Source organism: Rhea americana, unplaced genomic scaffold (genome assembly GCF_003343005.1).
Source record: "Rhea americana isolate MKP2758 unplaced genomic scaffold, rheAme1 scaffold_213, whole genome shotgun sequence".
Classification (NCBI taxonomy): Eukaryota; Metazoa; Chordata; class Aves; order Rheiformes; family Rheidae; genus Rhea; species Rhea americana.
Genome location: NW_028186289.1, coordinates 121,168 through 146,858, shown reverse-complemented (window position 1 = coordinate 146,858; position 25,691 = coordinate 121,168). Strand labels below are relative to the sequence as shown.

Sequence of the window (25,691 nt, the reverse complement as noted above, 5' to 3'; positions counted from 1 at the left end):
GGAGAGGTTTCTTCAAACCTTCCATGGCCAGTTAAGCAGATTATTTCTGGTCTAACTCATGTGGTTTCTGTCACACTAATTAGTTTTTTTTTTTTCCCCTATTCTTGCTTTTCTCTAGTTTAATATTTAGGGTTAGGGTTAATRTGCAGGGTTTCTCTATCCTCTGTAAAAATATGAATATTTTATTTATCAAAATATTAGGATTAAAGGACATGACTGAAGGATATTAGCTTTCCATGGAGTTGCATCATTTGGGCAAAGGGAGGTCCCCTAAGCTGTATGATTTGCATGCATGAATAGTACCAATTCAGCATCTGCTGTGAATATTTAAAATACYGATGAATTTAGTTCTGAGGAAAGTAAAGGATTAACAACATTTACTCAGACCAGGCTTAGTGTAGGGAAGTGCTACAACAGTGTTCCTGCACCGCTCTGCCAAGACACCTGAGTTTAAACTGGTAAGAACCATCCTGTTCAAGTCATCTGAATTAGACTGTGCACCAGGAGACCCCAAGTCCCAGAACACGTGTTCTCAAGATGTGGGTCATAACCGTGTTTCAGTGTCTGATGATCACACTTGCTTTTCTAACAGCTGACAGGGAGCAAGGTCATTATATTTCTTTGTTTATAACAAAATCATGTCATGGCAAGGGTTGAAAGCAACAGTCATAGATATTAGGACTGAGAAAAGCTTCTGTTGTTATTTTTTTAGCTTTGGATTATTACATGATAGTACTGCTAGTTTTCTAYAGTAGTTCTTTGTCACATCCAACCTTGAAACCTCTGGTTGAAAAAAATGATCTCACAATCTCCTTTGCCAAATCGTTACACTATTTGTTTTTAGTAGTTTCTTTTTCATCTTTTAAGATGTTAGTTTTAGTTTCTTGACTGCAGGCATTTTTCTCTTCCACTTGCCTCACTTTTTATGAATTTCTCACAGGCTTTTATGCATAATGATGAATTTTAGCAGTTTTTTTTTTGTTTTCCTTTAAATAGCTGTTGAAACAGCTTTCCAAAAATCAGACCTTCTGAACAAATGCTGCATTTTTTTTCTTCACGTTTTCTAGATGCTTTTCTGGACAGAGTTGGGGGAGTATTTCTAGTGAGAACACTACATGCATGCACTTCACCATTGGATAACAGGTAGATGGACCAAGTTCTCCCAGCGTGCTACGGGCTGGTTTCGAAAGAATGGATGTGCCTGGAAACAGTCCTCTTTCTTCAGCTCCAGAAGAAAAATTTCACTGTCATCTCCCTAATGCTGTAGTGATTTTAGAAGTTTTGATAAGAACGTACGATGCTCCTRTTGTAGCATCTCTCTTGGTGTTACATGATGTACAAAAGTCCAGTCTTGAAGCAACAGGCCATTCCTTTCAGTTCTACCCACCAAACTTGCAGCAGTGTCCTGATACATGCCAATTTATATGCTTAGTTTAACCTGTCTGCTTTTGGTTAGGTTGTCTTCTCTGTGCAGCCTCGATTTCTCTGAAATGCCCCATATGAACAAAATGAAGTTCCAAAGCCGTTTACSTCGTCCTGTAATTCCATTTTGTCAGGCCTGTAATAGCATTAGTGCAGGACATTGCAGGGGAATGGGTGATTGCCTTGGAGTTCCCTAGTGGTCCCTGGAGAATTCAGGTACTGCCTTGATGGTGTTCCAGTATGTCTGTGAGTATGTTTGTCTTTATTGCCATATTAGTCAATTCATGTGCTTGGTCCCTTATCTCAGGAAGTATTTTCCATGTAGGTTCTTAAAATGTAGCTGTTCTGGCTGTGCTGTTCTATAGCCGGCTTTCTTTGCTGTTAGATGAGTTACATGTATCAAGACCTTTCTACCTAAGGAGACTTCAGCTGTTTATTATAATTGATCRTCTCTGTCTTTCTTACTCTCTTTCCTTCCTTGCCACATTCATTATGAGAGCAGAAGTTCACCAGTGACATGAACCAGAGAACATTGTGCTTGTCTTTCTTCTGTGCTAGAGTTTAATCTTGGTGGCAGAAAGTTAGCGGATGCARTAACAAAGGGACTTCGCATCGCTTGTGCCCAGCTCCTGGCATATGTAACAGCCTGCGRTTTCCGGTGCTGTGAAAGGAGCTGTGTAACAAGTGAATGAAGATTTCTAACAGGATGGAGCAGGCTGGAAATCAGCGGTGTTGTTTCCCCACGAGGGAAGTAGAATAGAAATCTTGAACATCAGCAAAGGATTATTCTTAAATAGGTGTATGTTTCGTAGTCTGCTGTTTGAATCAGCTTTATTTTGAAGAGATGCTGAATTTCTGCACAGTATCATAGGTCATTCTTTGATGTGTCACATTGTGGACATTATTCTGATTTAAGAAACGCTTATTCTGATTTATTGCTTATATTCTTACTCGTTTACCACCATCGGCAGGTTGCATGGCTTTAGGTGAGGTTGTGAGTTGTAATTAATTTATTTAAACTGGTGCAAGCTCTTGTGTAGATCCTAGCTTTGTTTCAGGCTAATTTTGCTTTACCTTGAGTTGACTAAGAATCTTTTTAAGATAAGCTGATATAAACAACTATTAAAGCAAAAGACGTACAGAGAGATTTATCTCTTTAAACTAAAATTGGTTAATGCACACATTTTAGGCAGTCCAACTCTCTCTAGTGGTTAGCTTCAGCAAACCAAAATACATTTTATTAAATGGGTCCACATAGGGCTCACACGCATGTTTGAATTACTATGTATCTGCTGAAGCCTCCTGTTTAATACAGGTTATGACTTTTTTTAGAGCTTAGCTATGCAAAGTGAGTTACTGTATCTGAATGAATTGTGTGGAGGAAAAGCAAGGATCTGCCATGCTTTTAGCTTGTGGTAAACAAGGAAAGAAGCTTTACACCAGTGCATTTTACAACCCTATACTTAAACTATGTGAAAAACACAATCTTTTTACACAAAGATAGTTACTATGGCTCATAGTAACCTCTTAAGATGTGGCTGATCAGCTGCATCTGAAATCTGTGAAGTTGGTCTGTTTCTAAGCATACCTTGAGCCCTCTCTTCCCCCAAAGTGAGTATTTTAAGATGGATTTTGGAAAGACATTTTATAAACACTTTTTAGTTTAGAAATAGTCCTTCACATGTGTCCATTAGGTACACGTTTCAGGCTGCCACAAAGGAGGGTTGGTCTTACTTCTTGCTGGCTCTAAAAATGCAGAGATTTAGATACAAGAGTGCGAAGACTTAGTGAAGAAAAATATTGATATCCAACAGTTTCTAGAACAACTGCTAATTTGAAAAAAAAGTATTTTACAATTATACTGATGTACTTCAGAGCAATCTAGGGACTACGATGTAGGATGAATGGGATGAGTTGTTTTCTAGTCCGGTGCCCTCTTTCTGATAGAGGTCAATATTAGATGCTTGTTTTGGAGAGACAAGCTATAAAAATTACAGGAAATTAGATAATAATCTTTTTGCTTCTACTCTCACACTATAGAAAAGACCATATGCCCTTTTGAATAATGATTTATTATTCCTTTCAGAACTCTTATCAAGAGAATGGTACTGAAAACCTTCTTTTTGTAATTCCAGATATTTTCTTTGTCTGTATCACTCTTCTTTTAATCCTCTGAACACTGTCTTCACTGATCTCATTTTGGCAAATTTTTCTTTTGATGAAATAAATTTTTCTTTTTATTATTTCTGTATGATGATGTTCCCTTTTGCTCCTGTTGCCTCTGGAAATAACCTTTTAGATTTTCCAGCAGAGAGAGGGTTATTTTTTCCTTCCTTTCCTGTTTTCTATTCTCTTTATCGAACCCAGAAGTAGCTTCACTGCCTCAGCAGTTAATCAGTCACTTGGGATCTATTGAAATCAGAACTGAACCCARTTTTGCATATGTGGGCAAAAGAGTGGCCTGTATAATAACTTCTGAGTTATTTCGTATGCTCACTTTCCTAGTCTGAAGCATACAGTAAGAGAGGTAATGTCTATATGATAAAGCCAAGCTCTTACTAATCTGTTTTTGCTTCTCAACATTTCTGCAGTCAAAATCAGGCTAGGTAGAATCAAATGCAATTACAATTTATTTTAATGGGAACTTAGGATGTTTAGATCATGGTTAATTAAAAGTGATCTGGAAACCAATTTGTTGTAAATTATTCTTGTTTTGCATAACTCCTAAACATATTAATTTACTTTTAAAACCAATCCTGCTTGCTGCAGACAATTAGATAACCAGCTTCACTCCCAAGTTTTATTTCTTTTTTCCTTTCTTTCTTTTTTTGCTTTCATTCTTTTCCTTTTTACCACTGAATTTGGCAGCAGATAACTGGCCTTCTTGTGTCTTATCTCTGGGAGTTCATCTCTGAAGAGCCAATGTTAAATTTAGTGAACATGAAGACAGAATAATCATATGGTTTCCCAACTGCACATCCAGGCTAACTCTTCTGTTGCTTAAGTTGGAACTATTTCAAGATATCTTATAAAACTGAGTTGTTTTAGTAATCTGGAGTTCATAGAACATTTGGCTATGAAGATATAATAACTTTTTTGTGTAATGGGAAGAATACTGCTTGTACATTGCGCACAGCTTCTGCTTTTTACTTGGCCTGTGGGATCTTACTGTAAATGAGCATCAAGGCTGTAGGCTTAGTGAAAGTAGTAGTAATGAGATATGTAAAATCCTAATTACAACTATTTAAGGTCTCCTTCTGCTATAGTTTTAGGATTATTTTTTGCTATTTTTTCTCCTACTTYCGGTGTTTCCAACAGTCTATTTATAGTCCAGTAGAAAATTTGAACTTATGTTTGCTTATAGACTTCATTTTGAAATTGTTTTGGCTTTTTTTGCAGTGGAAATCACCTAATCAAAAGCAGCTCAAAAAGGACCATAGAATTTTTTAAAACCTTTTTCTCTGAAAARCTTAATATAATCAAAAGAAAAGAGAGAGGGCGCCATATGGCGTACTTTCTCCAGTGCTTCAGAGGTGACAAAAAATGATTTGGTATTTTTGGTGATAGCTGCTGTTACAGCTTCTTACARGAGTTAAATGTTGCGACACAGTGGAGCTTCCATGAGGAAGACCATTCCTAAGGTCTGAGAATTTCATTTTCTGTTCTGTCACCAATTTGGATATTTTTGTTTGGTYGGTTTCACAGGTTGGAATCACATCCTCTTAACCTTAGGAGATAAGTACATTGTGATTCAAGAGTTTCAAGAGAAAGACGCTTTTGGTRTAACATTTTCTTTTACTGTTAGCTGAGACATAATTACTATACTGACTTCATTGTGCTACAGCTTAGAAGAGAGAAGATTCTGTAAGAAAAAATGAGATACAAATAAACTCTGACTCTTATAAAGACTTTGGAGAGTGCATAGAGAAAGAGTCAGAAGGTTTTTTCAGAATAAAATGCAAATCTGTGATTTGGTAATGTGATGTTCTCCACTGATATTTTCAAAAGAGCAAAAAGAATTGGTACCAGCGGTTTCAGTTCTCTAAAAGCCTTGTGTCAATGCAACTAGATTTAAGAGCTGCCAGTAATACAAACATATAAACATTGATAGGTGCAACTCTTCTTACAAAACAGCAGTTTAGAATTTTCAGTCCCCAACTACTAGGCAGCTGGATGATTTTTAGCTAATTATTTTTCACCCTGCAGATTTAGAGACAAAGAAGAACAAGCAGAAAATATCCCACTTGTCCTTCTCTTCATCTGAAGAGCCACCTCCTGGAAAAATGTGTTCCTTCCCCACGATGCTTTGTTGAGGTTAACCTTTGCTTCTGAACTGCAGAAGTAGCCACTTAATCAGATGAGAGTCTCATACTGAATCAACTCTGGTGCTGTCAGTCTCTGAGTACACTTCTAGAAGTTGTTAAGCATGGGAATCTGAGAACTGTTGTTACGGATAAAGCAAAAGGAAGGTGCCAGTGAGCAGGCAGGACAGTAGCATTTCCAACTGCTGCCAGGGTACTAGCAGGRATGAAAATGACTTGGGATAGATTTACAAGTACTGCATCAGTCTTTGCTAAACTGGGACTCTAGCAGCCACTAACTCAGGTGTATTACAGCTCTTATGTTACATTATTCATTGAGATTAACAAGGCTAGTGGCTGCTAGCCTACTTGAAATTGTTGCTGTACGTACATTTAACCCAGTGTTTATTGTAACTAAGAAAAGTAGTGGGGAAGGACCAAATCATTCCTTAACAGTGAGTCCTGATACAGAAGCAAAACTTCACTCATTAGAGAAGAGGCATTAGAAAATGAAATATGTTTTATCTGGAAGTACTTGTGTACACAGTCAGTGCTAATTTGTGTCTCTGTTCATAGCTGAACWATCTGTCCCCAAACATAGTTGCTCATCATCCCTGTCCCAAGTGGTATGAAGYAGTGGAGAAAATCCTGACAAGTACCAGAGTAAGCTTTTACACTGTTGTCCATGTGTTGTTCAATGGCATTTTTTTCCGTACAGAACACATTTCAAAAGAGGTTCACTGCACAGGTAATTTATAAGATGGGAACCAGCCGAAGCCAAGCAGTTTGCCATTTGCTTGGCACCAAGTGGGGATGTGAGTGCTTAATCAGCTTCTGTGGCATGATGCTGTCTCTACAGTGCAGATTTATAACTGTGGAAGGCTGTCTTAATCTTACTGCATGATAGCAGACCACAGTATTGGTGACATCCATGTTAGTGGAAGATCATTTCAGATTAATTATGCTCTAATGTGGCATTTCACTAATGCATTTTAGCAGTACTTACAAAATACGTAGTTATACTTGCCTATCATAATCAGTTTTTCTGTATTTATAATCTGATACACAACACGGGCAGCAAGAAGAGGATCAGGAAGAAATATGTAAAAGCTTTACTGACTTCTGTGGACACTTAGTTTTATATCACCTGCAGAGCATGTTTATAGATGTTTTTGTGTTTATTGTTGCTAGGTTTCTATTAYAGTTCAGCTAACTGGATTCATGCATCTGGTGAACAGAGCTACTTATATTGGCAAAAACCTGCATATGGGACGTTTACAACTGACATGCATACACACCTGTATTTTATGGTTTGGGTAGTGAAATGAGAGTTCATGATCTGCAGATCATGGTTATGCAGAAAGACACATTTTCTTAAGTAACATTTTTCAATAATCTAATGTTATCTATGTCTAGGTGAATCCTTGAGCAGGTTCTGGAGAAACTACATCAGAGCAGCAGGTAATCCTAGGAGCTGATTCCCACCTGCGGCATAGAGAGCATCCCAGCACAGAGCTGGGAGCTCCAGCTGCTGCCACCACTATGGCCAGCARGATTTTATGTGATCAAACCAAGTCTGCAAAGCTTTTTCCTCAAGTTTGTATTTCAATACATCAGTCCTGAGTTCTCAAAAATGCAAGTAGTTAGTCAGGGTTATAAGATGCCTAAGCACTTATTAGGTCAGAAAAGGAACCCTTTTCCTCTCTTTATCAGTTTTTTTGAGAGGACAGCAGGGATTCTTAGGATCTCGTTTGCCGCTGGAATTGGTATCTTCTGTTAGTTTGGAAAAATTATTTTAAGAGCATTGTGTGCCTCAGTTTAATTTCTGCAGATCCAGGGTGATGATACTACCTTTGTTTCGTCTATCTCACTGTGGTTTTGGGAAGACTGAAGAGATAGGAAGTGGAAGGAGAATTGTCAAGTGCTGGACAGCAGTATCCAGCTATGTTTACTGTTAGATGTAATATTTCATGATTAAAAAAACTCAACATGTTGTGTATGGTGGGAAGTAATTGTGCAAATACAAGTCATGTTAATAACTGGAAAATTATTTCCATTATGACTGTTTTGTTCAAGAGCAGTGATCTTTCCTTTGTGGTTTTCATTGGAGAAAGTAGCTGGTCTGTTTGCATTCAAGAGCATAATCCCCTGTACTGTTAAAAATGTGCTGTATAACCCACATAAAGTTATGCTGGAATCATCCCTGCTTTTGAGGCACCAAGAATTACGTAGGTAATTCTCCTCAATGTAGGTAATTCAACTCAAATGGAGTTTRGCTCCATTTGCACACTGTTAATGTGCCTTAACAGGGTACTTCTAGTAGTGGGCACAGTTTCTCAAGTTTTAAAAGCCGAAGAGCTCCGATGCAGATTTGTTATCTGTTGTTACAGTTAGGACTGCTGCGAGTGCCTTCTGAAATTTGCTGCACAGGAGAGAGGGCGTTGTGCTCGGTCCCCATCGCACACCCCACCTTCTTTGTCTTGAAGCCACTGCACTGCCCTGTACCTGTATTTTCATCGCTGTCCTTATGMGAATCAGGGCAAGTGCGAGTTTGTTGATATATGAAGTTCAAGGTGAAGAAAGAAAAAAGAATTTAGGTATGCTATTCTTACAGCTTTRCCAAAACCAATCTGAGAATAATATATTTCAGTTAATTTGAACAGATTATTTAACCCTATTTTTCAGTTAGCAGTAAAACAAACAGATATTTGGTGTTTGGCCTCAAATAATATTCTGGTTGCTTTTATATACTGTTTGGCTATACGTTTATAGTGTGCAGAGTGCTTTTTTCGGACATTTTATTCTTTAAAATAAATACAAGTATTAAGTCTGTGATCTAGCTGAGAAGAAAGAAGATCTTTTTCATTGTCTTGAGATTTGCTCTGCTTTCTGGAACTGTAACTTGTTTTAATTTTTGCACATAATAAAAGATTTTAAAGGCCTTATTAAATAATAAAATATAGGCCTTTCACTACTTTTATGACCAGATCAAAATATGTCTGTGCTTAAAAATATTTGATAGTCTTCAGAGGGATGGTTAAACTACTATTCTATTAATATACAACAATTTCCTGTGTTTTATATACATCRGCATGATGGTGCATCACTTATGATCTAGACAGCAGTGGACTGCCCTGACCCAGTAAGATTCAATTCTGGTTCAATGCCCTACCATATAATTGACTTCATTATCAAATGTGGCATCAGATTTTATGACCGGATTTGATCAGAAGAAATACAGTTAAAGTAAGTCTTTCAGAAACAGACCTCTGATGAGTTTTGCTGATCACATGTAACCAGCCATAACCTGGCTTCTCCTGTTTCTGAGGTAAAGTACAAAAATWATTTGGGTCTAAACTGTGAGGTTCAAGAGTCTTAGTCTAATCTGAAGGAATCTGGTTGAAGTAGATATAGGAATATTTCTGATAGGAAGAATGTCAGCAGGAAAACACCACAAGTCCTCTCTTCCATTCTTTTGTACTAATGGAGGCAGAATTTCATTTCTTCTGGTGGATTTGCCTAAATGCTTTTGACTTTTAAGAGGCTTGTATGTCCTTTCAGCCACCTTGAATTCTACTTTACAATTGTTAAGCCAAACAGTGGAAAAAAGAAAACCAAAACAGTGTAGATAAACTCTCTGTGTTACAAGTTCTTTCCCTCAGTCAGAGAATCATGGCATCTCTACACAGGAGAACATTTCTGTAAGACAGTGCGGAATTCTGAAATGTATTTTACTGCTGTTCTTTAGTTTTACGTAATGTTTTTAAGATGATTTTTACATTTTTTTAAATTTTATTTGAATTAAATTTTTATAAAACATGTAACTCCTGGAGTTCCTATTATTTGGTTGTTCTTCTCCATAAAATACATTGGCATTAAYTTGCTGCCAGTGTTGACCTTCAATGGAAATTGAAAACTCTTAACTGAACATGGAGTATTTTGTATGAGCACACAGTATCACCTGGTAGAGTAAATATACATTGCAATACAGGAAAGCAGTATTCTCTTTTTCCCTTCTGATGATTTTTCTGCGTTGCAAGGTGAATGCTGTTGAAGAATATTGGGTTCCTGTTGTTGTTACTGTTTCTAAAGCTGCCGTATTACRAGACTTAATTCTGTACTAAGTATTCTATAAAATGCATTACATCAGATTCTGTTTTCTAAACGTCTGMGATTCTACCCCCCTTGAATTCACACAGGTATCAGGGGTATCAGGTTAGTGAATAAAAATGCTAGGTTTTTTTTTAGCTTACATTTAATTGGGCTTTTGTTCAGCAGATAATTGCTTAACCTGCAAAGCTAGACTACTTTTAATACATGCACAGAAAAYGTATATTAAGTAATTAAGACAGAATTCTCTTTCAAAATGGTAAAACACCAAGGAAGTCCAGATAAAGGCTAACCCATAAAGTGTTTAAATGTTGCACTTGAGTGGATAAATTGTTTTGTAAAAGCTTGGGCTTTTCCTTTCAGCTCTGAGCAGAAGATTGTTGGTGCACAGATGTCCCCAGATGCCATAACTGTTTAGTTTTCAAGCTTTCCACAGAAAGGATGAAAATACAATCAGTAAAAGAAACACATGAAGAAGAGAGGTAGCTGTGAAGACGACAAAGCGTTAATGTCTTGGTCTTCTGGTTAAAGACTTAGTAAGYCACCACTGGAACCTCCCTTTGTGCCCATTCCACATTCTAATGAACACAGTGAAATATAGATCATAATTTGTATTTATTTATGGTTATATATTATTAGATCTAATAAGAATTTGTCTTATCATATTTTCATTACCAAAAATTTTTAAATCTTTATTCTAATGAAAACATCCATTGCATCCATTGCAGGACCATCTCTCTTAAGAACGTCCCTTTTCCATCACCACCTCTCTATGACTCCTAGCAGCAATGTTTCAGAGGTTGGCAGTGGAACTAACAATAAGGGATCCAGGGAATTCAGTAGCTGTTGCTGAGTGAAACATGGTCATGAGACTAGCTTTGGCTGTCCTATAAATCTGAGTGCTTAAAAATGCCAACTCTTTTTTTTTCATAAAGGAGAAAAATAGACCATCTCCAAAGCTTACTTTTTAAAACTTACGAACTTCCAAGCTTCTAGCCTTCATGTCTTGTTTCCAGTGGTTGAATTCAAAAATAACTTCTAATCAGGGGACCAGCATACTATCTTTCGGATATCTCTGAATTTAGAGATAACCTGAAAGAACTAACTTTGAGATGTGAAAAAGTGAAATTCCATGAAAGCAGAATATTCTAGCCACTGACTAGGCAATTGAGCACTCCCCCCCCCCCCACTAGCAGCTGGAATATTGTCCAGTGTTGTTAAATTGGCTTTCTTTTTATGTCATTGTACTGCTTGTGACAGATACCAGATTAACTGCCCCAGAAACCAGCCTGTTTTTATCAACAAAACAGGTTCAGTAAGGGCACAAGGAACATAAGCTTCCCGCACACTGCTCAATCAATATGCCTCAACCCTGACCTGAAAGAATATCTCTAAGGGTGAAAACATTTGTTAAATTTCTTTTCCAATTAATTTGACAGCTCTGCTGAGACTACTAACAGAAGTACTAATTCATGCTAATTGCAGTAGTGGACCTGTGTCATCTGGGAGCTGGGCTGAGCTCCTCTTAACATCACACAACCCACCAAGCAGCATTTCGATTAGGAGGTGTCACTGAGAGTAAGAATGTTGGATTCAGATCATGTTCTGCATTACCATGGATGATTCATATAAAAACATTCTGCTTTAGCTTTTTCTCCTGTAAAAAATGGGGACAATAGTGATCTTATGCATATGTTAACAAAGGTGGAAAATTTCAAAAGAATATTCAACCTCAATAAATGCAAAATAATCTTTGTTCCATCCCAGAGAGAAAATGTAGACGTTTCAGACATCTGAATTAACTGTTTTGGCTCAGGATATGTTCACTGCCATTGAAACTGGCAGAGGTAAGTCAGGTCAACAGATAGCTGGCAATTAAAAGCAAAATTAAGCCTCAAATATGTAAACAAAACAACAAAAAAAATCCTGAGGATAAGAGAGAAAACATAGTCCAAAATATAAATCAATCAATTTCATCAGAAGCATTATGAAGAGGATAAGAGCATTTTCTACCAGAAAAAAAGAGACTGCAGAACTGTAGAATAATAATCAAAGGCATAAAAGATATTACTATGAAAGTTGGTTGAGAAGTTTGAGTGTTCTCCACAGATAAATAAATATAGCTTTTTAAACTGTTTGGTTTAGAGAGGATCTGTTCTCCTTGTCTGGTAATAAAAAATGAGGATAYGTTGATTTAGCTGAAAGATGACCAATCCTAAACTGAAGGAAGGATGTATTTTTTTTTTTTTACTTACTTCCTAGACTGTGGAGAGAAATGCCAAAGAAATTCATTGAGATTAAGAATTTAGCAAAAAAGGTAGGATATTCTACATGAAAGCCAGTAGTATGGAGGATTGTCCTATTTAATCATTGTTAAGAAATTAAATTAGCAGTTATAGTAAACCTTGTGTTTCAGATCTTTGAAATAATTTCTAAGTATTAAAGATGAGAATAAGCTAATGAGAGAAGGCAAATGACTATCCTCTATGTACCTTTCTCTTGCATTTCTGTATAGTATTAACTATCATCAGGTACAAGATAGGTGAAAACTGTTTTTCACTTATTGACTAAATTTAGTGCAAGGGAATTAGCAGGTACTATTTTGATTTTTCAGAGAAGGGCGATGTGTGAAGGAGAGCCATCTCAAGAGCCTACAGAGCCTTGAAATCAGCCTCTTTCCTGCAGCTTGTGTGCTGTGGAGCAGGGGCAACCCATGCTACCAAGGTCTTTCCTTTTTTTTTTTTTTTTTTTTTTAAAAAAAAGCTCTGCCATGTGAAAGGGAGATTTGAGAATTTGAGAAAGACTAAACCGCAGTGGCACCTTGGTATTCTTTTATGGCACTTTGGGTCTGTATTTAGTACATGGATGTTAAAAATACATCTATTGTCTGAAGCTGTCAAGATCGCACATTTAATTTGCCTTCCAGGAGTTCATMATGTAATTTTAAAGGGAAAAATACCTCAAGACTTGTTATCTTTGCCAAATAGTCATGTAAAATTTCCAGATCTCACGTGGGTGTGTGTTTGTGCGTTTGTACAACTACTTGTTTTTTCCCCGTTGAAGCTGATGGTAATTTTTCCTGGCATTTCTTTATTTTAGATTTTTTTCCAAAATGCCTCCTGGATTAGGAAGTTATTTTTCATCTCTGTTTGGATTAAAATAATCTTTTTTAAAGAAAYAAAGCATAGAGTTTCTTTGTTAGAAAAAGTAATAATGAAAAATATTTCAATGTGTCCAGCCTCTACTTCAGGAAAGCCTCTTGTTTAAGAAAAATGGAAGACAATACTTACAAAAAAGAGTTTATGAAATTCCCTCTTTAAATACTTGCTTAAGTGTTTTACTAAATATGGATGGAATTAAAGTAGAACGTTGTTTATTTTGTTCAAATTCTGAATCAAGGCTGTGATTCTCAGTGTATTCCCATTAATGAAATATTTTTTCTTCCAAAAGCTGCCTGCAAATGAGCTGAAATGCTGTATGCGTTTTGGAGCAAGATATTTGTGTACCCACAAGCAAAATCATCTTTAGGGTAATGGTGTGTTTAAGACCTACTACCTTTGACATTGCACTTCTCTAACAAAAGAGATACAGAAGCTTGCAAAGGAAAATGTGAAACTATTACAGACTGATCTTGAAAGGTGCAGTGTTATTCCCCCAGGATAAAGCTATCTCATATGTACATATAATTAATATGTCTGCCAGTAACAGTTACTAAACAAAGAACAGGAATTGTTTCTGCTGAATAACTTGACCTGAGAGTAAAGGCAATTTAAAAAGCATCTGATTAAAATATGTTCAGGTCACAGATCACTTTAAAATACAAAGTGGGGAGGAATAGCAGAAATCTACTCATGGGTAAGGTTAAATATTACTGAATATGTCTTGTGTACTAGCAGAAGCTTTCAGGTGTGAAAAACAAAATGTACCTATTCCAAAGATTATTTTTCTAGAGGCATTTCAGTGTTACATTGTACCGAATCCTTGCTGTGCGTGGACCATGCAGGCCATCCTGCTGGAGCAAAGACGGCAGGGGAAGGAAATGTTGAAGACAGTGGAGATCTGCTGACTCTTCAAGGCTGTTGGACTCTTGCAGTTGGAGGAAGTCTAGTGATGGGAGGGAAAATGTGCTGCTTTTGTGAATTGTTGATTTCTTCTAGCAGTGGACAGCTGTAGTAGTTCTTCAAATCTGTCACAGCTTTGTCTGATTACTGTATTTTCCAGCCTGTAGAGTCACAAGTGCACTTGATACATGTTTTCTTCTGCTGTAGTTTTCCCCAAAAAGTTACAGTAATAAGTAGTTGCATTTTTCCAGAGCTGTTGCACAGCTAATAGTAGAAGGAGAGATGATTTAATATTTAAAATGCAACCTTTTACTATGAAAATACAGACATAAAATTGTGTCTCATATGCAGAAAATGTGATATGACCTTTTTTTTTGGCTTGCTGATAGAGCTTAACAAAAGCCTGAGCTGTGCTCTGTGTTACTGCTAGCTGGCTTGTAATTCAGGGATTGTATATAGCCTGCTGGAGACTACAATGAAGACGTAACATTTGTTACATCTTGGTGAAAGAGTAACTGTAAGTTTTTATTTCCCCAGTAAACAGAACTGTCTGCCATGGGCAGATACGAAGAGTTATCAAAGTGTATCAGGGACACCCAGTTCTGTGCCTCTGTTTCTGCTGCTGTGGATAGTACTTAGTTTTGAAACTTGCTCCCTTAAGTTGTATCTTAGAGTTTACTCAACTCTGATGACAAAAAGCTTGCCTTAAGTTCAGTGGAAATAGGAATTGAAAATATGCTGTAATTTTTAGAAGCCTGTTTGGGCTAGGTAGGTGTGTGAGCAAGATACTTGGAGAGAGAGAGGATGTGCATATGTGTAATGCTATAGATTATGTGACGTTCCATATAGAACTAGATAATGGGAGCTGCTGAAAATTGTTTCCCAGCTTGGAGGGATTTTGCAGGAAATATCCATTTTAATGCATTGTTTCTGCTGAGCAGGGTGCCGTGGTGAACAAGGGAGGAAGCAATTAGACATTTCCAGTGTTGTGRAAGATTTGCAGCACCAGCTCATCACAGGATGGCACAGGGCAGAATTCCACCTTCGTTTCCTACTCTTGGCGTATCCAAACCAGCACTGTAGCGTCTCTGTGTAGTGTTATTTTTCATATACTGTATGAATAACTCATATAGGTGGGTACAATTTGTGACAGAAGCGTGAAGTGAGCAGTTGTGAGATCATCTTCCTTTTAAGTTGATCACGATTTCCATCTTTTTGTTTTTTATCAAAGATGCAAACAAGTGCAAGAAGGGAACAACATGACTGCTCCAAGGAAACGAAAATGGTTTTGAGAGTTTTTTAGGGTTAGTCTATGCTGTTGGTTATGCCGTCCATTTTCACAAGCTGACAGCTGGGTCATGTCTCATTTTGCGCGTGCGTGTGTGGGTGGGTGTGAACGTGCTGTTTGGTTACTGGTGATAAGTAGAGGGCTGTTGTCAGCTCTGAGGGTGAGCGTAATATGCGTATAGGAAAAAAAAGAACTGTGCGTATGATTTTCCAAGGGACCTGAGGACGTTTAAGGTTTTACCTCTGAGCCAAGGGGAAATGCTCGGTAGCAGGCACTTCCCCGCATGCCTGCGCTGCCCAAGCTAATCCAGTGGCTCCAGGGCTGGTGTAAGAGGCTCTGCCGCTGCCAACTGGGGTGATCTGCTGCATGGGGGGCACCTGCCCGGTCCCTTCGGAGAGGAGAAAGAYGTGAGCTGTTTGCCAGTGCTGCTGGCACATCTCGTGTTGAAGCAGGCAGGGGCAAAGTGATGTTAAGATATCCACGAGCGCGGATTGCGTCCTCTTATTTTATCGGTGCTGTGTTGTGATGCCGCAGCAGCATTTCGCCCTTAGGCTTTTTTTACTGAAGAGCAGAGGAACAGCGGAAGGAAACGCTGGATCCCTCGGCACGCTCTGCTCTCCACTTAACATCGTACCTCGATTCGGAGTCCGAGGGATGGGGTTTGTGGCGGTCTGTGAACTTCTGTCGCTTTGCAAATAARCGGTTGCTTTGACCTTGTGCGGGCAAATGGGCCCTGTCTGGCCTGCAGTGCCAGGGCCAGGAAATCATCTGTTCGGTCAGCACTGGCTCAGGTCATTACTTTGTGTTTACGGCAGGGAGTTGGTGATACTGCCCTGTGTATAGGGGGCTGCAGGGTCTGAATACTAAGATGCCCCTGTTTACGAACAGCTTTATATTTTAATTTAAAATGAATTCAAATTGAAATGAATCATTTAACCCTTAATTAGGAGCATGTTTTCCTTTCAAAGTCAAACACATTAGTCAGGCAAAATTCACCGTGCTGTTGAAGATGGTCACGTTTCTTTTAGCAGTATCTACCACAGAGTGCTACGTACATTTGTTTTGYTCTCACTGAAGCATCTTCCCCCTTCCAGTCTCTGGCTAAGACAGCCTCATCGATTGTAACTTAAGGGAACTCATTTTATACAGTAACGAGGACAACTCCTGGAACTGTTACCAGTAGGTAACTTCAGTAATGTTAGTGTTGCTTACACTCAAGTAAAAGAGGTTGAAATCAGACTATATATTGTTTTAAAATAATATTTTAGACGGGAATTTTACAGGAGTTACCAGTGTCAACAGGTCTYGGGCATTTGACTTGAGTAGAGAGTAAAAAGCAAAACGAAGCAGCCTTATTGTGTAGCTTATACCACATATGTACCATCTCTCAAGGTTTTCTTTACTCCGTTTTAGTGTGTTGAGACGTTTTGCTTCCTGATCCATTGTGTCTACTTCCTCTCACATTGTTTCTTCTTCAGCACTATGTTCTGTTTATTATTTATTACCGGGAGCAGCTGACACTGGTGTGGAGACGGGAGCGTTTYCTTCCTTCCTGAGCCCTGCAGTGGGGTGGGCCACTAGCACGGGGCTCTGAGGGCAACTCCACCACTGAGCACTGGTGGGGAAGGGGAAGATTTCTTGCTGTCCCAGTGGGGCGGCCACCCCAGCTGCAAGCCCTGTGCTGTCATGGCAGTAAATGGAAACTTGGGCATCTGCAGGAGAGCTCTTCTTTTGCCAACCCCCTTTTCCATCCTGCCTCTTCCCAGGCTCAGCCTGAGGATTATGGATAGCTCTGAATGCTTCAAATGAAAATGTTACAAATATAGGCTAGTGTTTTGTTTTGGTTTGTTTTTTTTTAATAAAAAAAAAACTTTAAGCCATTATCAAAAGTCAGTATTTTAAGCAATTAAGGACAAGCATAACCTCATTCTTCTCTAATTTGAAAGTGAAGGAATATCTCATATTCTCTAATGCAAGTGAAGAGGAGAACTCCTTCACTTCTAGAAGGAAGTGTTAAGAAAAAGCAAATGCTGTTCGCAGCTGGTTCCCATACTGAAATTACAGATTCTGTGAAGATTTCATATGCCAGTGCTTTTTTTGTCAGCCTGACTGAAACTGAAGCCGTGCTCTTCACCTCAAAAAGCCATCTTCCATCAGTTAGTGTAATCCATTTTTTCTTACACATTAAAAAGAATCCCTCTTGAACTAAAGACTTCTTCTCTCTTGTGTATCAGAAATAAAGAATTACTAAAAAACCACAAAAAATAAAAAACAATAATAGTAAATATGTTTTGACTGCTTCTTATCGTCACCTTCCTTTCCAAGTTTCAATTTCAGGTATAATTGCATTTTTTTTCCCCTCTTTTGGGGTGCAATGGTGAATAATCTTAAGCTGATCTGCTGGACAAGAGACAGAAAGTGCAAGACAGCCTAGGGGGAAGACACGAATCAGATTGCCCTCCCTAGGGCACGCTGGGGCAGCAAGGCTCTAGCCAGCATCTTCCCAATGCAGACTGCTCGCTCTGTAGAATGACAAAGCTATAAGTCAAAGAAATTCCTGTCCAGTCTGGCGTAACTAGAATGCTTCCTGCCCACTCCTCTTCCTTCTTTCTTTATTCTCTGTGCCACCACCACCTTTCCTTACATGAGGTCTATGGGTTTCCACCTCTGGGATGAGAGATGCTTGTTAATGGAATAATTCATTCCTGCGTTTCTCTTCCCCCTCCCAAAAAATACGTCTGCTTCTTCTGCAAGCTTGTTTACTTACATTATATTTGTTGCTGTGTGAAAGAGTTGATGATAGGTGCTTTGAAAATGCCCATAAAAAAGGTGTGTTTTAGTGCTTCAAATATTTGGAATGAAATGCATTTCTTTCTGACTGAATGTTTTTCCTCAGGCCAGCAGAGGCTATTCTATGCCAAGAGACAGTAAAATAATTTTAAGAGATTTCTGTCAACAGGTGGGAAAACAAAGAGTCTCATCTTGACTCTGACATTTATCATGGGACAGTATTTGGAAGTCAATGAGATTTGAATCTTAAAAGTAAAAAGACTGCAACAACAAAACCAAAAAGCCAACACTCTGTTTTTTGATGTATTTGCTCCTGGGGAGGCGTTTAAGAGGGGTTGAGGTTTCCTTTATTTTCTCAAAGTAAATCAAACAAAAATCCCCAAATATCTTTGAAGCCTTTAAGAAGATGGAAGCAAAAGTAAGTCCTGGCTAAGGGAGGACAGGCTGTACAGGCTCATACAAGTTGATTTTAGTCTGTGTGAACTACAAGGTCTTTTTAGCAATTCTATTTTCGAAACTTGCCTGGTGGSCCCACACATCAGAGACTTGAGCATGAGATTATTTCATTAGGGCCAGCAGGAGAGAACTTTGTGTGGGATGTCTTTCTCAGCTATTCTGTTAGCACAGAAGCAAGAGGTAGCAGCTGCAGGCAGGCAGGCTTTATTTGCCAGGTTTGTGAAGTGCTAAAGGGTGGCTAAGATTAGCACTTCCTTGTGAAACATTTCATATTTCTGAAACTCTGTTTGATGTAGTGTGAGGAGTTCTTTTCTTTATTAAGATGCTTCAGAATAGGACACGTGTATATGGGTTCTTGTTTCCCTTCGGCTTTTCAGTGTGTTTCACTCAATGTGTTTGACACCAAAAACTAACAAACAGATTTGCCTAATGCAGCAATTAGTATTTGGCTTCGGATGGTAATGTGGAAGCTGAAGGTTTAATACTGCAGTTTCATTTTTTCCTCCATCACTTACAAAGATGTTAGGATTATTAGTTTGACTATTTTTTTCTCTCATTTTATTCCCGTTATAGGCATTTTCTTCTATTTGGGCAGCAAGTAAATGAACCCCMAAAACTATATAGCCTTGTATCCTGTATTTGTACTACATTTGTGAATCATTTTATCTCTGTAAGCRAAAATGAAAACCGTGTGTCTGTTTAGGCATGCATTAAGACTGATGAACCCATTCTCTTGCTTCAAATTAACATTTAAATCAGTGACAGGTCCAGGGCCATTTTAAGTTAAGTTTGACTGTCTAGGCTTCAGATACAAAAAGCAAAAGCGGGACGTGTTTTAAAACACGCTCACCTTTGTTACGTTGTCCGTTTGTGCATTGCTGCTCTTGGTATGTGAACAATTTTACTTGGTAAATTATATTTGGAGAAGGATCTATTTCTTGGAGAGAGACAACAGCTGAACAGTGGTTTGATGATTGTTATCTGGTGTCATCTTTTGTTATTATTTTCAGATGGTGAGATGATCTTAGCGGAAAGGAATCAACAGTGTTATTTTGCAGCATGGGTTTTTCATGAGAAGTTATTTACCTAATTGTTCATTTCTATAACTATTTCAAAAGATGTTTTCTTTGTTTTCTTCTGATGTAAATGTGGCACAGATTCAGTCTAACATGCAGCATGAGCAGAAATAGAGGGAGCGTGCCAATGTTAGTGAACAACAACACCTGGAGTTTGTCAGAAGCAGCTTATGTGGGCTCAAGCACCGTCACTAGAGGATTGGGTTAATGCTAAAATCATCCTGGTAGTGCAGACCGTGCAAGTTCCTAATATTCACTTGGTATCAGAAGCAGCTCATTGAGTCTGCTGTACAGGCCTTCAGAAGTGGAATGGAGTTTTCGCTGTTCAGTTTTTTTTTTTGATCTGAGGATTGGCTTTTTTGGGGGAAGTGGGGAACCTGCTTGTCATGCTAGACTGAACAGATAGAGGTTACAATTAGTGTGCCCCAAGGTAAGCAAACCTTGGTAACGGGGAAAAGATAAGGTAGCCAGATAGTGCCACATAGGGCCAATGTTTTTGTAAATTAACCAGAAGGGAAGAATATGGAAAGTTCTGACAATGCAAAGTAGAAAATAGAAATCATTTCTTCTTCAGAGGTGAAATCCACTGTTTTATTTTGTTTTGTTTTTCATCCAGGCAAAATTAATTCCAAATCAAAGTTTATGATATATCAAGAGGCTTTAGTGCATCAGCTCTCATATTACGAGAAGAAACTGTGTTTTGTAGATTGCGAACACTCCCAAAAACATGACCTATGTATGGATAGATTACAGGGCAATAACAAAGATACACGTTAAAATCAAGGAGTTGTCCATGGGATTTAAAACTATACTTTTGTCATTTTGCAGTTTGCCGACCTGGGTTCTACAAAGCCTTTCCTGGCAACGTGAAATGTGCCAAATGCCCACCCCACAGCTCTACCTATGAAGATGGGTCTCTGAACTGCAGGTGTGAAAAGAATTTCTTTCGTTCTGAGAAAGACCCTCCATCCATGGCTTGCACCAGTGAGTAGCATCATTATGCTTAGGCTGTCTTCCTGCATCTCTGTCTCAGCAGCTTGCTTGCTTCCTCTCACATTCCATTTTAATCAGCCCTTCGTTTCTTCCCAAGTCTTCTTACATGTTGGACAGGCTACCAAAAATTGTTGGGCTGAGTTTGTATGTTGCTCTTTGCAATGTCCTCCTTKTTGTTCTCTGTCTGTTGTTCTCTGCTGTTCTCTGACTCAAGGAAGAGGGGTAGGATTTTAAATTGTTACCACTGTTTTCAGGAGCATCCATGTGCAATTATCAAAAATTGTTTTATACAGCTCTAAAAGAGTATCTCTCAGTCCTGAGTTGTACCCTGAGAGTACCAGTGACTGTAGAAGAATATGATGGTTGATTGCCTGGATATGTAGTTGAGTGGAATCTTTCAGGAGACTCTACAGAAAAATAATTAGAAGAGTTTGGTTATTTATTTTTGTCACTTTTGTATTTGCTCCTATCTAAGAACACTACAGAGAAACTCATGCCTCTCCATTCCTGTTTCCTTTTGTAGGACCACCATCTGCCCCAAGAAATGTTATCTCTAACATCAATGAGACATCTGTTATCCTGGACTGGAGTTGGCCGCTTGACACAGGAGGTCGGAAAGATGTCACTTTCAACATCATTTGCAAAAAGTGTGGAGGAAGCACCAAGATGTGTGAGCCATGTAGTGACAATGTGCGATTCTTACCCCGTCAAACTGGACTCACCAACACCACAGTGACAGTAGTGGACCTTTTGGCACATACCAATTACACTTTTGAGATTGATGCAGTTAACGGGGTATCTGACTTGAGTACACTTTCCAGGCAATTTGCTGCTGTCAGCATCACAACGAATCAGGCTGGTGAGTCTCTTCCTAATTCCTGCTCCTGCTAAGTAGCTTTGTCTCCTTTCCCTGTTTCACACGAGTTACGCTAAATGTTTATCTGCTAAGGTAAATGATTGACTTGATATGCTAGTGAAAATAAAAGCAGAAACAAACCCCGTGTGTGTTTCTGTCAAAGGATCTGGCAGCATGACTGTTATGATTAACTCCTAGTCTCCAGTCAATAGTCTCTAGTAGCAGAATCGTATGATCCTATAGCCAGAATATGTTTTATTAGTAAAACCAGATTTTAATAAAACACTTATTTCAGTAATCTCCAACATAAATTACAGTAGTAATCTTAGTGATTAATTTTGATTAAATAGAAGTGAAAAAATGTTTTGATGTTAGACACATAAAAAGCTAATGTTAAGGTAGAGAAGTTTAAAACATCTTCCCCCCCCCCCTCCCCACCGCCCGCCCTTCACAAGTTGTCTCACCAACTCTGAATCATTGCCAATGTTATGGGGGTGTGGAACTGAATACTGAGTTAGGTCCTGATCTCATGGCTGATGGTGTGCAAAGGCTCTGCTCTGCTTCTGTGGAGCTTTATTAAGGTCGCTGAGGACCTGCATGAGTACAGCCAGCAGTATGCTCTGATCTTGGGATCAGGGCTTTTGTCACAGCTGCACCAATTCTACTATTTGTTTCTTATTTGCCAGTGTTTGATTTATTTGAAAGTTCTGAAGAATCTAGACTTTCCTCTGGCACTTTTTGGATACAAAGATTGGAACAATGCCAGTGAAAGAAGAGACTAGATCCTTAAATTTCTGCATTTTTACTCTGTGCAGTTTATTGTCAGGAAGCTTTGTACTGAAAGCATGTGTATGTGCAGTGAGTTTTCTCCCATGTCCTCCAGTCCCATGTAGTGTCCTAAAAATATCAACATTTCTGTCTTCCTCAAAGTGCAAACCGAGTTAACACCATCTTACAGACATTCTCCTGGTAGGCTCTGTTATTACAGTGTTTTTCATCATACAGGATGTATCTCCGCTCTTTTGATCACAGACTTGCCTTGGTGGAGACATAGAAATGTGAGAACAGACTGGATTCAGCATAATAGCCCATTTTCTGAGAGCAGCYAGTTAATTTCCAAGTGCTCTGGAGGACCGTGTAGTAGGCATATACAGATGAGTCTACCATTTGGAAGGTCTTCTTGTGATCTCTTTCTCACCTAGGCATTGACTTCACTTCTGAAACTTTAATTTTATGTCCATTGCAAGTAATTTACTACTGTTGTAATTATATTTCTGGATATTGTGTCAGGGACTTGAGCAGCCTTTGTTCAGTCACTTTCTTTTCTTCTGTTTTTTATATCAGCGATATTGCTTTTCAGCCTGTTCACCATCGTAGCAGTTAGAAATCATCTGGGGACACTCCGTAGAATGAACTCTCTAGGATCAGTAAAAGGTATTTCTCTGCAGAGGTCTTCTGCTTTGGAATGTGCGTCCCCAGGGCCTTGAGCTCACTGCCTTTGCACTGTGAAGTAAGGTGGATTTTGATTTTGTTTTGGAATGCATGATTCGTATGACATGGTTGTCAGAGTCAATGCATTTCTGGCAGCAGCAATTTTGTTTAGTGCTACCTGCAGGCTGTTTAAGCAATTTGTTTGTTTGTTTTTTACTTTTATGCATAGCCCATTTTTGCTTTAAGTGTATTTAGGTGATGTAGATTACTGCAGGTTTAATTGTATAATCCCTTGGTCATATGGTTTGCTATATTAGATTTTCACTAGAAGTTATGTAAGGTGCTAAAATGAAACTTTCGATATGTGTATAAGCCATGCTTTTAAGCATAGTTACAAAAATACAATTTCTCTAACACTCCCTTCCTGACCAGACAGTAAAAGGACAGTAAAAGAGGAAAGTCTAGAGATCTTAGGTTACATTATAATTAAGTGTTTATCTGTGGAATTTCCAAAAAAAAAAGAATGAAAGCACATTTGAGCTGTATCTGGAGGAGATCAGGAGACTCCAAAAGCCGCTTATGACTCTAGGGTTATTGTTTGTACTGTCTGACTACAGTTATGTACCTTAAGGGACAGAGATTTCCAACAGTTGGATAAACCTTTAGCTAAATGACTAAACTAGGCTGGACACTGAAGAAAGTAGGGGAGGCTTAATGCTTGTAGGAGGTGCTCTGTGCATGATGTATTGCCTGTAATGGTAAGTAAGGTTCAGTGCCCAACAGAACCTTAAAATTGAGCTGTTTGCAAGCCCACAGAGTAAATGATGTCAAGAAGTAGGCTGTGAGTTTTGGAGAGAGGATTGAAATGTAAATCAGAAGACCTGGGTCTCTTCTCTGGGATCTCCTCAGTCCCTCCTGAATCCAGGATATTTCACATCTGCCAGCCTTGATTTGAGAACCTTGTACTCTTGCAATGGATATGATGAAGTTGCAGTTTTAATCCTGGAATAGCAGTAGCCAGGTACTTCATTAATCTGCTGTCAGGGTCCAGCCCGAATTAGTGCAAGCTGCCAACTTCCAGCAGAACATTCTTCACCTACCATTCTAGTGTGTGAATTTCCAAGAGCCTGAGGCAAAACAGCAGGATGTTTTATGTTTTGTAATGGTGAAAATGTGATTTTTATGGTAGTTCTCTTAGTGGTAAAAATCATACATTGCACAAACTCAGTTCAAGAGAGTCATCAGTCTGTGTTACATTTGCTGGGTCTCAGAGCTCCAAGGGCTCTCCTGAAAAGTGAACAAACAGTTCTCTGTTTCTCACCATACACATGGGCATATCTGCCTGTGAATCCATCACTAGCCTAGTAGATCAGAACATACACAGTTCTTATCTGTAATGTGGCAGCTGGAAGATCTGCTAGTGTGTGTTAAAATAAATTCAACAAGTACATTAGCAAGTCAGTTTGCACAGCAACTCCATTTCTATATGTAAACACCTCATATACACACATGCCTACACATATTTTGTATATGTGTGTATACACATACGTGTGTGTGTATGTATATAGATACACACACACACACAYGCACAGTCACCTTTAGTGTTGCTGAAAAAGTAGCTGATGCCAATGCAATGACTGCAGAGTTCTAGAATCCTGTAAGTAAAATTCTCAGTGGGATTTTGCTACAGAGTTTTCAAACTCGGTTTGGAAGTAAAGGGAAGGAAGAGGTATGTTTCACTGTCAAAAGTAAGGTTTGAAACATCTAGAGTCTGATTCTGCTGATGCTGTAAATTAAAGAAAGATAATACATTTGACAATGTAAAACTGCTGTAAAGCCAGGATCCGGTCCTCTGGATCAAGGGAAACTTAGAATCATTTAAGGAAACAGATTGTATTTTTTCTTCCAACTGTATGGGCAAAGTTTTACTTTGCTTTTATTGCACTTTGTTTTCCTTCTCTTCCAGTGAAGGTCAATGAGCAGGCATTTCTGAAAAAAACTCTCTCAGGCAAAATATGGCTAGACAGATACGAGACTGTGATATTTCCAATTCCTGTAAGTCTTTCCATCTTCAATTTGGAAATAGGAGAGGAAGAACACACGTTTCTATTTTAATTTAGCTCATATGGATCAGTTTGTTCCATCCTCTTTGATTGCACTATAATTCGGTTGCCGCTCGATATAAAGCATTCTGCTGCTCCCCATTGCTTCTGCTGGAGGGGAAGGAACATTTTCTCTCACTTCACATCAATATGTTGCACCACAAAGATGTTATCTCCTAATAACACCAATCAACCCTATTTAGAAGGGGTCACTGATTGCTACAGGAGATTATAGGGAATTCAGTATCCCTAGAGGTGGTGTGCTAATTGTGAATGTGCCATGCAGAGAGACTGACAGCTGTGCCATACTGCTTGGCTTGTCACTAGAATGATCAAGTGTCTGTGGTTTGTGTAAAGRTATTTTAGGTTTGTTGGGTTTTCTGATCACGACTTATGCACTTTGGTAATGTATTCTTGTTTGTTTGTAAAGACTGGAAAGTTGTGGCTTCCTTGAAGCTTTACAAATAATCCAGAGGGGGAAAGGTATGTAATCCAGGTCAGGGCTGTTCTCTATCTACTGGCTTTGAACTGTGCCACATAGGAAACTCCCACTGGAACCCAAAGAAGTTTTAAATGGAAGTAGTGTACAGAATTCATCTTAGAAAGCATAAGATTTGGTAGAGGCAAATTAGTTGTGCTAGTGGATATCAGTGGCCCAACAATGAGGGAGAGTATTTTGCAATACCAAACTCAGCCATTGATCACAGCCACAGATCAGGGACTTAAGCATGTTGAACTCATATTTTGCTGATGCTACATGAGAAATTAGCAGTTGGGTTTTCTGTAACATCACTGCTTTTATACT

General features: G+C 38.6%; 1 protein-coding gene across 2 annotated transcripts in view; it reads left to right on the top strand.

The window, feature by feature from the left end:
* EPHA3 (EPH receptor A3) overlaps window positions 1-25,691 on the top strand; it is a 230,290-nt gene that overhangs the window by 131,497 nt on the left and 73,102 nt on the right. For both annotated transcript variants that reach the window (XM_085304912.1, XM_085304911.1), the window contains exons 4-5: window positions 20,333-20,488; window positions 21,021-21,356. In XM_085304912.1, the coding sequence (XP_085161038.1) occupies window positions 20,333-20,488; window positions 21,021-21,356 (492 nt within the window). The remainder of the gene's footprint in view (window positions 1-20,332; window positions 20,489-21,020; window positions 21,357-25,691) is intronic.